This window comes from Mandrillus leucophaeus, unplaced genomic scaffold (genome assembly GCF_000951045.1).
Source record: "Mandrillus leucophaeus isolate KB7577 unplaced genomic scaffold, Mleu.le_1.0 Scaffold383, whole genome shotgun sequence".
Classification (NCBI taxonomy): Eukaryota; Metazoa; Chordata; class Mammalia; order Primates; family Cercopithecidae; genus Mandrillus; species Mandrillus leucophaeus.
The window spans coordinates 904,901-920,511 of NW_012104065.1; the positions used below are offsets into that span (position 1 = coordinate 904,901).

Consider the following 15,611-nt stretch of genomic DNA (forward strand, 5'->3'; position numbering starts at 1 on the left):
TTCAACTTTTAACAATTTGATAGGTTTTAAATAGTCCCTCCATTTAATTTCCATTCTTCATAAGATTATTGGGCATTTGTAATTCTTTATTTTAAAACTTAAAAAAATTAAAAATGTTTCATATGGTGTACAGTTAATATTTCTAATTGATTAAAATAATCCACTTACATTTACTGGGATTTTAATATTCTTGGAGTTCTTTCTCTTTTTTCTTTCTTTTTTTTTTTTTTTTTTTTGAGACGGAGTCTCACTGTGTCGCCCAGGCTGGAGTGCAGTGGCGCGATCTTGGCTCACTGCAAGCTCCGCCTCCCGAGTTCACGCCATTCTCCTGCCTCAGCCTCCCGAGTAGCTGGGACAACAGGCACCCACCACCACGCCCGACTAATTTTTTGTAATTTTAGTAGAGATGGCGTTTCACCGTGTTAGTTAGCCAGGATGGTCTCGATCTCCTGACCTCATGATCCGCCTGCCTCAGCCCCACAAAGTGCTGGGATTACAGGCGTGAGCCACCGCGCCCAGCCTCTTGGATTTATTTCTATAATCTTTTCTGTTTTCCATTTACTATCCCTTCATTTGTCCCCGTCCCCTCTTTTATGTTTTCTTTGTTTAGATAATACTTCTGTTATTTTCTTTTCAGTTCTGCTGATTTAAAACCTATAGAATGTATTTTTACTCTTAACATTAAAAAAATATAACGAGTATTTTCTTATAAAGTCTAAATGAGTTTTATATTTCTCTCTTCCTCTAAACATAAAGCATATTTTAGCACATTTTAACTACCCATTGACATCCTCCATCACGTTATTGTTCAAAGATTTAGTTTTACCTTTTTGATTTATTTTCTTAGGCTGAGCGCAATGGTTCACATCTGTAATCCCAGCACTTTGGGAGGCCGAGGTGTGCGGATCACGAGGTCAGGAGTTTGAGAACAGCCTGGCCAACATGGTGAAACCCCATCTCTACTAAAAATACATACACACAAAAATTAGCCGGACCTGGAGGCATGCACCTGTAATCCCAGCTACTCCAGAGGCTGAGGCAGGAGAATGGTTTAAACCTGGGAGGTGGAGGTTGCAGTGAGCCAAGATCATGCCATTGCATTACAGCCTGGGCAACAGAGCAAGACTTCACCTCAGGAAAAAAACAAAAAATATTTTCTTTTTAACCTTTACAATTAAATTGTATTAATTTTTTTTTTTGTTTCTTGTATTAATGATTGTTCCTTACATACCACACTTTCCCTCCTATTATACTTGGTAAAGTATAGCCTCTAACAGTTTAATGAAGTCTTTGGGTGGTAAACTGTTTTAATTTATGTATCTGAACATATTATTATTTTGCCCCTCCTCCTGGATGATTTACACGGTTATAACATTCTAGTTAGATATTTCTCCTCAATACTTTTAAGATAATATCTTGATGTCTTCTGACACTATTGCTGATGATCCGCAATATGCTTCCTAGCTGAGATTCCTTTGTAGTTAATGTCTTTCCTTTCTAATAGCTTTTAAGATGGTTCCCTTTATCTTCAATTGTCTGCAGTCTCATCTGCTGCATTATAGCAATTTAAAAGGCTGTGTCTTCCAACTAAGGATTTGTGTTTTTTGGTTTTTGTATTATTTTTGAGATGCAGTCTTGCTCTGTCACCCAGGCTGGAGTGCAGCCGTGTGATCTTGGCTCACTGTAACCGCCGCTTCCCAAGTTCAAGCAATTCTCCTGCCTCAGCCTCCCGAGTAGCTGGGACTAGAGATGTTTGCCACCATGCCTGACTAATTTTTGTATTTTTAGTAGAGATGGGGTTTTGCCATGTTGGCCAGGCTGATCTTGAACTCCTGACCTCAGGTGATCCATCCACCTCAGCCTCCGAAAGTACTGGGATTATAGGAGTGAGTCATTGCACTGGGCCTGTTTTTTCCATTTTGATAAATTCTCAGCAATTACCTTGTCAATTATTGCTTATCTGCAATTGCCTCTAGTCTCTTTTTCTGAAACTCCTAATAGGTCTATATGAGAGTTTCTCAATCTAATTACTATGTCTAATAACAGTTTTTTCATAAGTTTTACCCTTTATCTCTTTGGGCTGTGTATCGTATAAATCCCTCAATACTAATATCCGATTCAGAATTTTTTATCTGATTGTATCTAGTCCAGGATTTGTCTATGTATTGAGATTTTTAAAAATTTAACTTCTATAATTTTCTTTTACATTTCTAACAAGCTCTTTTTAAAAATCCGTCTTTTTACTTCTTACTCCTTGTTTAACAAATTCTCCAAGTTTTCTTTCATTTATAACTTAAAGCACCCTATGCAAATGTAAAGTCTTTGTGAAACCATTCTAAAAAATAATCTGGAGTATACTCACATTGTTGATTTTGTTAACTATCTTTCAATTTCTTTGTGGATTTTGGAACTTTGGTGTGTAGGCATTTTTCTTTCCTCCCTCTGTCTCTCTCCCTCTCTCCCTCCCTCTTTCCCTGTCCAAATGCCTCCGAGTCCTAGGAACCAGGTCTTCCAGTGCCTTTTTGGGACTTCCATCCTATGGAATATTGCAGCGATATTTGTAAATAACTAAACCAGCATGTGAATGATTTGGCTTTTGGTTGCCACCACCTCCCCACCCCCAAGCTTACTGTTTCTTATAAATCTATAGGCTAGGACTTACATCACCAACACTATTTTGTGGCCTCCTTTCTACAAGCAGTTAAAAGCATCAAGGTTACTTCTGGCTCCTAGCCTTGACTCAGCTCACTCAAAGCATTGAGGCCCTCACCCATCAGCAGGTGGCTGCCTCTGCTGGCTTCAGGCCAAGGGCCAGTAGATCCATATTTTATCACTTTGTTATCTGTTCAATTTCTGGTAGAAGAGACATTTAATCTTGTTCTGGAGCCCAGCTGTGTTACTATGAGGTTTTATTTCTCATATTTTCCCTATAATTTGCTGTAAGTTTAGAGCAAAGAGGAAGTCCCTGCACCCTCTGGACTGAATGTTTACCTACAGTCCTCGTTCTGGTTTTTATCTGATGCTTTTCACTGATGTCGGAACTTTAGAATTGGAGGCCATGCTGGATTCCAAGAATGGGAATTTGGCTCCTACATTTTGAAACTTTAGATATTCTTTATCTAGTAGTTTCCAGAACTGAAACTAATAATCTGAGAATAGTTTTATTGCTGGTGAAGTACACAAGATTATGATCCTTTGAAATTGTTTATTTTGTGGTACTGGAATTTAATAAACTTTACCTCATGAGAATTTTTTCTTCCAATTACCTGTGTGTATATATTAAATTGAATCATCACATTAAACTATTATTTACATATAGTTTCTGCTATCACATACCTTTGCTTTGATCCATTTAGTTACCTTCTACTACCTCTAAATGCAAGAGCAAGAACAGCACTAAAGCTAGACAAGTGTGTGGGTGACAAGAGAGGGATCCTCTGTCCTGGCCCCATGCTCTTAAAATAAGTTATATGAAGGCCAGCACGGTGACTCACACCTGTAATCCCAGCAGTATGGGAAGCCGAGGCTGGTGGATTGCTTGAGATCAGAAGTTCAAGACCAGCCTTGGCAACATGGCAAAACCCTGTCTCTACTAAAAATACAAAAAGCCGGGCATGGTGGCATATGCCTATAACCTCAGCACTCGGGTGGCTGAGGCACAAGAATTGCTTGAACCCAGGAGGCGGAGGTTGCAGTGAGCAGAGATCATGACACCGCACTCCAGCCTGGACAACACAGCAAGGTTCCATCTCAAAAAAAAAAAAAAAGAGTTATATGAAAACAGTTTTATTTATTGGAAACAAACCACTTGTGGGCTCTTCACTTACAATGCTCACTCAGGTAAAGAAACAAAAAATTCATACTTTTTATCCAAAGTCTTCCATCACTGCACCCTGCCTGGCTCCACGCAGAGTCCCAGATCCCCCAAATTTTTCAGTCTGTTTCAAGATAAGGCAGTGGCTCTCAACTGGTATGATTTTTCCCTTAGGGAGCATTTCTGGAGACATTTTTGGTTGTCACACTGAGTGAGGGGGAAGGTGCCACTGGTAGCTAGTGGGTAGAGGCCACAAATGCTGCTGAAGATCCCACAAGGTACAGAACAGCTTGCCACAGTGAAGAATAATCCAACCCAAAATGTCAATATTGTCTAGATGGGAAAATCCTTAAACAGAGGAATATTAATCCTGACTTGAGTGTCACTGCTGAGAGTGTCTACTACATAACCATAGACAAGACAGATGGAAATACAGGAAGGTGACTGAGCCAGAAGTATTAAAATTTTTCTTCTGGTTTCTTTTTTTTAGATGGAGTCTCGCTCTGTCACCCAGGCTGGAGGGCAGTGATGTGATCTCAGCTCACTGCAACTTTTGTCACAGAGGTTTAAGCAATTCTACTGCCTTAGCCTCCCAAGTAGCTAGGATTACAGGCGTGTGCCACCACACCCAGCTAATTTTGTATTTTTAGAAGACATGGGGTTTCACCATGTTGGTCAGGCCGGTTTTGAACTCCTGACCTCAGGTGATCTGCCCGCCTCAGCCTCCCCAAGTGCTGGGATTACAGGAGTGAGCCACTGCCCCTGGCTTTTTTTTTTTTTTTTTTCCCTTGGGTGTGGAGACTAGCCTTTTTGATTCTGACATTCAGTACAAGGGGAGAGAAACCTCTACCTTGAGATGAGAAGTGGGGGCCTCACCTGATCCTGCCACACACAGAAGCTCCAAAGAATACAATCTTCTTGCAGTCTCTTCAGGTTGAAGCCCTTCTCTGATCCCTGGGCCTGGGACCCTACACTTCTGTGTGGCAGAGCAATGCAGTGTAACATTAAAGAATTCAGGCTTTGAGCTCTGAGTTTAAAGCTTGACTCCACTACTTCTAAGCTATATCTTACTAAAAGCAGGATTCCAACTTCTCTATGCTTCTGAATTCTCAACAGAGACGACACTAGTGTCAACCTCATGGATGAGTCAGGTTTAGTTTCAGTTCCTGCAGTGTGTAAAGTCGGTAAGTTTCCTGCTAAGTTGGCTGAGATTTTGCTCACCTTTACCTCTTCAACACCTCTTCTACATGTTGAGATCAGAAAGACATGTGCACACCCATCTTTCCCAGAATATTTTTGCATGATGGCAATAACACATCATTTAGCACCTGTCATGTGCTACCTCCTACGCTCTCCTGTTTGGCCTCCCTGAGTCAGAGACCATATTGGGCTCCTTTAGTATTTCCCACAGCGATGAATCCATTTGTCTGTGGTAGCGGGGCATGCGCATGCAAACTCTGGGACTAGATAGCCTCCGTTCCAATCCTGGCTCCTACTCACAAGCTTCGTGACTTTCAGCTAGTTACCTAACTTCCCAAGTTTTCATATGAATAATATGAAGATTATCATGATACACACCTCATGGTATTGTGGATTAAATAACTCAACGTATGTCAAATGCTTTGAACAGAGTCTGGCACACTGTAAATGGCATATAATGGCTGGTTATCATCGTCTTTGGTATTTTGTGGTCAATTTTAAATTACAAATAATTAGAAATAATTACAAAAAATTAGAATAATTAGAAATAATTGTGGTCAATTTTAAATTACATCATTAGAAATTTTTGAGAGTGGGCCGGGCACGGTGGCTCATGCCTATAATCCCAGCATTTTGGGAGGCTGAGGCAGACAGATTGCCTGAGGTCAGGAGTTCCAGACCAGCCTGGCCAACATGGTGAAACTCTGTCTCTACTAAAAATACAAAAATTAGCTGGGAGTGGTGGTGCATGCCTGTAATCCCAGCTACTCAAGAGGCTGAACGTGGAGGATCGCTTGAACCTGGGAGGTGGAGGTTGCAGTGAGCCGAGATTGTGCCACTGCACTCAGCCTGGGTAACAGGTGAGACTGCATCTCAAAAAAAGAAAAAAAGAAGAAGAAGAAAAAATAATTTTTTTTTTGAGGTGGAGTCTCGCTCGGTCACCCAGGCTGGAGTGCAGTGGCGAGGTCTCGGCTCACTGTAAGCTCCACCTCCCGGGTTCATGCCATTCTCCCGCCTCAGCCTCCTGAGTAGCTGGGACTACAGGCGCCTGCCACCATGCCTGGCTAATTTTTTTGTATTTTTTAGTAGAGACGGGGTTTCACCATGTTAGCCAGGATAGTCTCGATCTCCTGACCTCGTGATCTGCCCGCCTCCGCCTCCCAAAGTGCTGGGATTACAGGCGTGAGCCGCCTGTCTCAACATATTAATGTAAGTAAAAGGAGTTGCCTTTGAAGAATGTAGTCAGGAACAAACTCCGTACGTTTCTTCCTATCCTCAGTGCCAGGCACAAGGTAGGAAAACAAGTGTTTGTCGTGCTGAGTTGACTCATTCAAACTGTGTAATTCCAGAGGAGAGAGTTTCAGCAGCCGCGTGAACAACACAAGAGATCAGCTGCTTTATTAAAAACTAGAGAGACCAGGTCCCCATACGCTTATCACCATGCTTTCCAGATAGAGTTCATGTCTCATTTTATTAAAAATCAATCCGTGATTATTTAACAGCCTTTATATCATTCATGAGACATCAAAGGCTGAATCTGTAACTCTTAGGGAACTGTCCAACAGAGTTAAAAATCAGAGGAAGAATCTTCAGTTTGGTCAAGGCTGCTACCATCACACTGCATTACATGGAAATATACCTCATACTTAGAATTTGTTTCTAATAGAACTGGAACACTAGAATTCTATTAAACCTAATTAGCATGTAATAAGTAACAGCTGGGAGCAAAGCACCATGCCAGACATCTGGGGTATATAAAGATTAACAAAATAGGGTGGCCATCAAGGCACTAACAGGTGGTAGAGGAGAGAGCTGGAGCTCTAATCCAATGGGAATGAAATCTTAAAAAGCTTCAAGAAGATAGCATTTGCCGGGCGCGGTGGCTCACGCCTGTAATCCCAGCACTTTGGGAAGCCGAGGCAGGCGGATCACGAGGTCAGGAGATCAAGATCATCTTGGCTAATACAGTGAAACCCCGTCTCTACTAAAAATACAAAAATTAGCCAGGCGTGGTGGCAGGCGCCTGTAGTCCCAGCTACTTGGGAGGCTGAGGCAGGAGAATAGCGTGAACCCGGGAGGCGGAGCTTGCAGTGAGCTGAGATGCGCCACTGCACTCCAGCCTGGGCGACAGAGTGAGACTCCGTCTCAAAAAAAAAAAAAAAAAAAAAAAAAGACAGCATTTGAGATGGCCTTTGAGCTAAATCAAAGACTCTGCAGAGCAGAGGTCCTCTCAGGCTTTCGGTACCACATATATGGGAAGCCCCTCTTTGAGAAGGGTGGGAAAATGACCACAGTCACAAACACTAGACAGAGTCGCCAGAGAGGTCATCTTTCATATTTAAGAAACCTCGGGCACTCTGTGCTCCAAGTAGAGAAGGACTGTTGGCAGCACTTTCATCCAAGGCCTTCCACACATGGTCCCCATTTGCCTTTTGAAACCCACCGTCCTTCAATTGTTCAACTGAAGCCTCCACTCCTCGTTCCTTGTTTTTGTTTTTGTTTTCTGAGATGGAGTTTCACTCTTGTTGCCCAGACTGGAGTGCAATGGCGCAATCTCAGCTCACTGCAACCTCCACCTCCTGGTTGGAGTGATTCTCCTTCCTCAGCCTTCCAAGTAGCTGGGATTACAGATGCATACCACCACACCAGACGAATTTTTACATTTTTAGTAGAGATGGGGTTTCGCCATGTTGGTCAGGCTGATCTCGAACTCCTGACCTCAGGTGATCCTCCCATCTTGGCCTCCCAAGGTGTTGTGATTACAGGCGCGAGACACTGTGCCCAGCCACTCCTTACTCCTTGTAAATGCAACTTATTTCAGACTCAGCGCCTTTTTTCAGTACTCTGTTCCATTGCATTCTGCTCGGAATGACTTTATCCCTCTTCCCAACCAAACCTAGTAGTTCTCTTCTATCAAGCACCAGGCCTACAACTCACTTCTTCCAAAAGCCTTCTTTGACTATTCTGGCCACTGGGGTGCTTTTCTCTCTTGTACTCTGTACTTATGGCTGACAAGCTCTTTTGAGGTTGTTCTCTGCAATAGAGTTGCTAGCAAGAGTGACCCAGCTTTTCCTTAAGGATATAGTTTTTGAGATTCTAGAGCTATCTCTGCCCCACTCCTGATCATTCGCCTGTGGGCTATTGCTACTGGTGTGAAAGGAAGGCAGACTCAGATCCTCAAAGCCTACATCACAATTTGCAGGAAGTATTTTTGTTTATTTGTTTTTAAAATTTTCAAAGGCTGACTTATACATCTCAACTTCTCTTTGAAAAGACATGGCAAAAAGGCAAATTAAACAAGAAAACAGTTCCTGAATAGTAGCTGAGTGTCTTTTTTTAAGAAACAAAATTACCAGCCTGGGAAACACAGTGAGACCTCATCTCTACTAAAAATAAAAAATTAAGCTGGGCGCGGTGGCTCACGCCTGTAACCCCAGCACTTTGGGAGGCCAAGGCAGGTGGATCATCTGAGGTCGGGAGTTTGAGACCAGCCTGACCAACACGGAGAAGCCCCGTCTCTACTAAAAATACAAAATTAGCCGGGCGTGGTGGCTCATGCCTGTAATCCCAGCTACTCGGGAGGCTGAGGCAGAAGAATCACTTGAACCTGGGAGGTGGAGGTTGCAGTGAACCGAGATTGTGCCATTGCATTCCAGCCTGGGCAACAAGAGTGAAACTCCATCTCAAAAAAAAAAAAAAAAAATTATTTGAATGTGGTGGCTCCCATATGTAGGCTCAACTACTGTGGAGGCTGAGGTAGGAAGATCTCTTGAGCTCAGGAGGTCAAGGCTGCAGTGAGCCGTGATTGTGCCACTGCACTCCAGCCTGGTAACAGAGCAAGACCCTGTCTTAAAATAAATAAATAAATAAATAAATAAATAAATAAATAAATAAATAAAATTTGTACTTTAATACAGGCCTGGCACAGCGGTTCATGCCTGTAATCCCAGCACTTCGGGAGGCCAAGGGGGGAGGATCATGAGGTCAGGAGTTTGAGACCAGCCTGGCCAATGTGGTGAAACCTCATCTCTACAAGGAAATGTAAAAATTAGCTGGTTGTGGTGGCATGCACCTGTAGTCCCAGCTACTAGGGAGGCTGAAGCTCGAGAATTGCTTGAATCCGAGAGGCAGAGGTTGCAGTGAGCCGAGATTACACCACTACACTCCAGCCTGGGCGACACAGACAGACTCTAACTCAAAACAAACAAACAATTTTTACTCTAACACAGAAGTGTTTTTTAAAAGTTATTATTAGAATGCTTCTTTTTCTATAGACTTTTTTGGTTAGTGGATAAAGTTACTCGTAAGAATAGGTCAATGCTTTATATAAAAAGTAAAGGTGAAATGATAAAGCCACCTTCAAAAGTGGCTGCTATGAGATGTTAAAGCTTATTTTTTTCTGAGACATAAGAATGTCAGAGGTGCCACCTTTGTCAAAGCCCTGTGAATCTCTGTGAGCTCTAAGAGTAACACCAACAGAAATATCCAAGGGAAACGTGCACTCTCAGAACATTCTCAGAGATTAGAGCTGCTTTCTGCAGATCACATAGTTTCCATTAATAACCCATTGTATATGTCACTCATGAGTTAATCTAACCTATTTATATTCACACAACTGTGGTTCAAATTGTTTCTTCCAACTCACGACTCAAATAACACAATCAGAATTCAGTGGAAACAGAAGTGTATAAAGATGTGGAGAAGTTCAGATTTTTACCTGTATAAAATAATTTTAAACATGTTAAAAAAATCTGATTCCGTTTACGAAGTTTTATACATTGATTGAATAGTATGCTGTTAAGGAGATTTGTATGGAAGAGTAAAAAAATTGGGTATAAAAATAAAAACAAAAATTTGTAGTCTGAATTAAAAAAGAGCAACCAGAGCCCAACAACTAGTCATTCGACATCTGATACAATCTCCAGTACTCAAAGTAAATTAAGATTGACATTTCACTTACTATGACTGAGGCAGTAACAGCCTAAATAAAGTTTGGTGAAATTGCACTCAACAATCTAGGTCACAGAGAATAAAAGAGTCAAGCAAAGTCATCAAGACACTTTTTATATCAAAGGAGGGATGAGAGTTGATTAGATAAATTGTAACTTTATTTTCCTTAAAGTCCTCTTCTCTAAAAGGTATGTAGCCTGATTGCATTATTATTAATTACATCCATGTTACTTTTATAAGGCAGGGCAAGGACACTAGAATCAAGTAACAGTAGAACTTGAAGAAACATTTATTTTAGACTCATTATAATTTCAATTTAAAAATCTCTGTCCACATGGAGGTATTGTTTCAAGATGGCTGGAAATAAATGCACCAACCGTTTATTTTTAATTAATCTTCCCTGCTCCGTTGTTCTCAAGGAGCGACCCCACCTCTCATTTGCTTTCTACCAGACAACAAGTGACTAGTAGGCTGAAAGGACTTTGCTGTCCTTTAAAATCATTTCATTTCTGGGTATGGTGGCTCACACCTGTAATTCCAACACTATGGGAGGCCAAGATGGGAGGATGGCTTGAGGTCAGCAGTTTAGGACCAGCCTGGGCAACATGAGGAGACCCTGTCTTTGCAAAAATATATAAAATAAAATAGTTTCATGGGATAGGAAGATTTTTAAAAAGTGCCATGAGAATTAAAGAGTGCCACATAGGCCAGGCGCGGTGGCTCAAGCCTGTAATCCCAGCACTTTGGGAGGCCGAGACGGGCGGATCACGAGGTCAGGAGATCGAGACCATCCTGGCTAACACGGTGAAACCCCGTCTCTATTAAGAAATACAAAAAACTAGCCGGGCGAGGTGGCGGGCGCCTATAGTCCCAGCTACTCGGGAGGCTGAGGCCAGAGAATGGTGTGAACCCGGGAGGCGGAGCTTGCAGTGAGCTGAGATCCGGCCACTGCACTCCAGCCTGGGCGATAGAGCGAGACTCCGTCTCAAAAAAAAAAAAAAAAAAAAAAAGAGTGCCACACTTGGGGGTTTTGTTCCTTTTAGGCAGGTACTGATTATAGGAAAAAATGCAATTCTGGGCCCATGCTTGTGGTCCCAGCTACTCAGGAGGCAGAGGTGGAAGGATTGCTTGAGCCCAGGAGATCAAGGCTGCAGTGAGCTATGATCGCCACCGCACTCCAGCCTTGCAACAAAGCGAGAACCTGTCCCATGCCCCACCGCCGCAAAAATGCAATTGTAATAATGTCTCTATCACACACGCGAAGAACTGCAGCTACTCTTCAGTTCTAATGTGCAACGCCAGGAAGACGAGAGTCACTGTGGAACATGGGAAGGACAGGGGTTGCCTGGCAGCGGCCCCACCATGACTGGGATACTTACGGGGCAGTGAGGTAACCCTCCAAAAAGCCAGCCACAAACATGGTGATCTCATTGCTCAAGGCTTGAGAGCCATAGCCAGCTCTGATCTCCAGGATGCCCCAGCCTGTGGTTTCCACAGAGTTATTGTAAAAGCCATAGGCGTCCCCATTCTTGTCCATTATATTTTTGACTTCTACTGTCATTTCAGCAGGCATCCAGTATGCAGTTGCATAGTAGACTCCTAGAAGAAAAGGGAATAATGATAAAAATGCCATTCAAATGAGCTGTGATGCTTTTTTTTCCTATGTATCCAACAATTTCAAGACATTTGCTTTTAAAGATTTCCATTCTATTAGAATTGGGAAATCTGCCGTTATTGTTTGCCCTTATTCCAAGTGAGGAAAAACTGGAACCTTGATCAAGGGGGATAAGCTCAAAACACAAAGAACAAGGTCAAAGGTAGGGGTATAGTTACAGCATCATAGAGGTGAGCCTGAGTGCTTCATCCTTAGAGGGTGGGAATCTGGGCAGGGCTGGAGCTGGACCTTAAGCCAACTTCTTGAGAGCTTGTTTGGAGGTTCTAGCAGGATAGCTCAGCTAGTTGTATACCCTTGACCGAAGACCGGTCCTCCTCTATCAGGGATGCTCGTCCTCTTTGACTGAGCACGCAGCTTCAGGAGGGACGCACATGGAGGAGTGAGGGAAGAAGGGGACAACCGCCCAGCCAGCCAGATCAGCCAAATCAACCTGGTGGTCAATGGGGTGACAGATGTCGCAGCCAGACCGCCCTCACATCCAACGCCCACTTCTTAATTCAGACAAGAATAGGGCTCTTGTCCCTAGTCAGCAACTTCTTCCATTCCCCTTAACAGGTGGAACAAAACATCACCATTCTCAGGCTCCTTATCCTATGTCTCTTGCTTAATTCATCTAATGTCATATGACATTAGATTTTTTGCAGAAAAAAGTAGAAGCAAGTAGAAGCTATCACCTGTGACTCCGTCAGGTGTTGATAATTTTGTGGGTCCATCCCTAGACAATCCCTGAACTCATCACGCCCATCTCTCCGGAGCTTCTGGTTCACCTCCATCCTTCGACCCATGCTCTGGATCTCACCCTCCCACCTTCTTTAGGAACTTTGTTCTATCCTATATCCTCTTGCTCCTGTGCCCTAAAGTTCCTTCTCTCGGCAGTAGCTTCTCCCCCTTTGGCATACTTAACATGCTCCATTGTCTCATAGCTAAAAATAAACCAACTACAGAAGCCATCTGGATCCTGTGACCCAATGGAGCTATTGCTGGAATCTCTCACTCCCTTCACGAAATCATTACAAAGTTTAAAGTGTCCACGCTGTATCAGGGACTGTTTTGAGTGCTGGTGACAGAGCTGTGAATATGACTGGCACAGTTCCAGGCCTCGCCTTTTGGAAAGAGGAATGCACTCACGCCCTGCACTTCCTCCTCTTGTCCCTTGCTCCAGCCGGCTGCAGTCTGCTCTCCACCTCCAGGATATCAACGCGGCTTCTGCCTGGCTCACTCACAAAATCCTGGAGTCCTAATGTCACATGAACTTCTGAAAGCATTGCATTCGTGACCACTTATTCTTAAAACCCTTTCCTCCCACGGCCTTTGGGACACTACACCCTCCCCACTCTCCTTCTCCTGTGCCTGCCTTTTTCCTCATTCTCCCCATAGGTTCCTCTTTATCTTGTATACCCCACAGCACACTTGATAACACAATCCGGATGACTCCATCGCACTAGAGATTCGAAATATCCTCCATCGTGATGCTTTCTCTCTCGGTGATCTCCCAGCCTGAAATTTGAATCCATCCTGGCTTCCTTTCTCTCTCTGATATCTTAGGTTTAATCAAAGCCTCCTAAATATCTCTCCCACCAGTCTCCACCTCTTTATGCCTACATTTCTATGTTACTTTAGGTAACACAACTGGCCGTTTAAGTATAGAAGAGGACTTTTTCAAGGTTTCTCTGACCTTTAATCCATTCTTCATTCTCTACCAGAGTAGCATTTCTAAAATGCGAACTGATTTTGTTAGCTTGCCTGCTAAAAATGTTCAATAGTTTCTATTTCTTAAAAGTTCTGCTGCCGGGTGCAGTGGCTCACACCTGTAATCCCAGCACTTTGGGAGGCCAAGGAGGATGGATCACCTGAGGTCAGGGGATTGTGACCAGCCTGGCCAACATGGAGAAACCCCGTCTCTACTAAAAATACAAAATGAGCCAGGCGTGGTGGTGTGCGCCTGTAATTCCAGCTACTTGTGAGGCTGAGGCAGGAGAATTCCTTGAACCCGGAAGGCAGAGGTTGCTATGGACCTAGATTGTGCCATTGCAATCCAGCCTGGGCAAAAAAGTGCAAAACTCTGTATCAAAAACAAAAAAAGCAAAACAAAACAAAAAGTTCTGCTCACAGGCATGAGCCACTGCGCCTGGCCAACATTTTACTTTTTGATGTTAAGATTGCCTATCAGCCGGGTGCAGTGGCTCACCACTGTAAATCCCAGCAGTTTGGGAGGCCGAGGCAGGCGGATCACCTGAGGTCAGGACTTCGAGACCAGGCTGACCAACATGGCGAAATTCCATCTCTACTAAAAATACAAAATTAGCTGGGTGTGACGCATGCCTGTAATTCCAGCTACTTGGGAGGCTGAGGCAGGAGAATCGCGTAAACCTGGGAGGCGGAGGCTGCAGAGAGCTGAGATTGTGCTGTTGCGCTTCACCCTGGGTAACAAGAGTGAAATTCCCTCTCAAAAAACAAACAAACAAAAAGACTGTCTATCACACTTTTCAAAATAAGACATACATGTGGCCAACAAGCATATGAAAAAAAGCTCAACATCACTGATAACTAGCAAAATGCAAATCAAAACCACAATGAGATATCATCCCACACGAGTCAGAATGGCTATTATTTAAAATGTCAAAAAATAACAGGTGCTGGTGAGGTTGCAGAGAAAAAGGAATGCTTATACACTGTGGGTGAGAGTGCAAATTAGTTCAACCATTGTGATGATTCCTCAAAGACCTAAAAACAGAAATACCATTCAACCCAGTAATCCCATTACTGGGCATATACCCAAAGGAATATCAATTGTTCTGTCATAAAGACACATGCACATATATGTTCATTGCAGCACTACTCACAAGAGCAAAGACATGGAATCAACCTAAATGCCCATCAGTGGTAGACTGGATAAAGAAATTGTGGTACATATACAGCATGAAATACTATGCAGCCATAAAAAAGGATAAATCATGTGTTTGCAGGAACACGGATGGAGCTGGAGGCCATTATCCTGAGCAAACTAACGTAGGAACAGAAAACCAAATACTGCATGCTGTCACTTATAAGTAGGAGCTAAACAAAGAGACACATCATTTAGTCCATTATGTTTCTAATGGAAACATAGAAGAGAACAACAGACACTGGGGCCTGCTTCAGGGTGGAGGGAAGAAGGAGAGGATCAGGAAAAATAACGAATGGGTACTAAGCTTAATACCTGGGTGATGAAATAATTCATACAACAACTCCCATGACACACATTTACCTATATAATACACCCACATATGAATCCCTGAACTTAAAATAAAAGTTAAAAACAGAAATACCATTCAACCCAGTAATCCCATTACTGGGCATATACCCAAAGGAATATCAATTGTTCTGTCATAAAGACACTTGCACACATGTGTTCATTGCAGCATTATTCACAATAGCAAAGACACGGACTCAATCTAAATGCCCATCAGTGGTAGACTGGATAAAGAAATTGTGGTACGTATACACCATGGAACACTATGCAGCCAAAAAAAAAAAAAAAAAACCGTCTATCAAACATGCACTAAAAGTAGAGTCTTAATACTAGAGCATCATGGCACCGTGGTCCAGGGGCTCGGTGATAGGCTGGGGCTCAGTCAGGCTTAGAAACTAATCCTGATTAAACTCTTAAGGAATGATCTGAGTAGGCCTAAGTCAATTTACTTCTGAGTACAATGACTACCATGGCAGGCCTTCACAATCGCTAAATGGAAGTAATGGCATTAAGAAATAGGGAGGTGTCAAATAATTTACCAATAAACTGCGGTTGACAAATAATTGTCTGATTGTTAATGGAGCCATTCGGCCACAATTTGACAATTGTAGGCAGCACCCACGGAAACTTCCCTTCTCCACCCAAAGGCAATACATTTTCCAAATTTATTTTTGACCACATATCCCCAGCTTTTCTCACACATTCCCTTCCACCCTCACCTCCAGGGAGCCTTGTAGGGA

The 15,611-nt window shown here is 42.9% G+C and overlaps 1 protein-coding gene across 1 annotated transcript in view; it reads right to left on the reverse strand.

Moving 5' to 3' along the window:
* The window catches only part of PLBD1 (phospholipase B domain containing 1), a 54,150-nt gene extending 41,740 nt beyond the window's left edge, over positions 1-12,410 (reverse strand). The window contains exons 1-2 of the mRNA XM_011990792.1: positions 12,314-12,410; positions 11,344-11,563 (exon numbers count right to left, since the gene is read on the reverse strand). Coding sequence (XP_011846182.1) covers positions 11,344-11,537 — 194 coding nt within the window. The 5' untranslated portion in view covers positions 11,538-11,563; positions 12,314-12,410. The remainder of the gene's footprint in view (positions 1-11,343; positions 11,564-12,313) is intronic.
* Between the last annotated feature and the right edge of the window lie 3,201 nt (positions 12,411-15,611).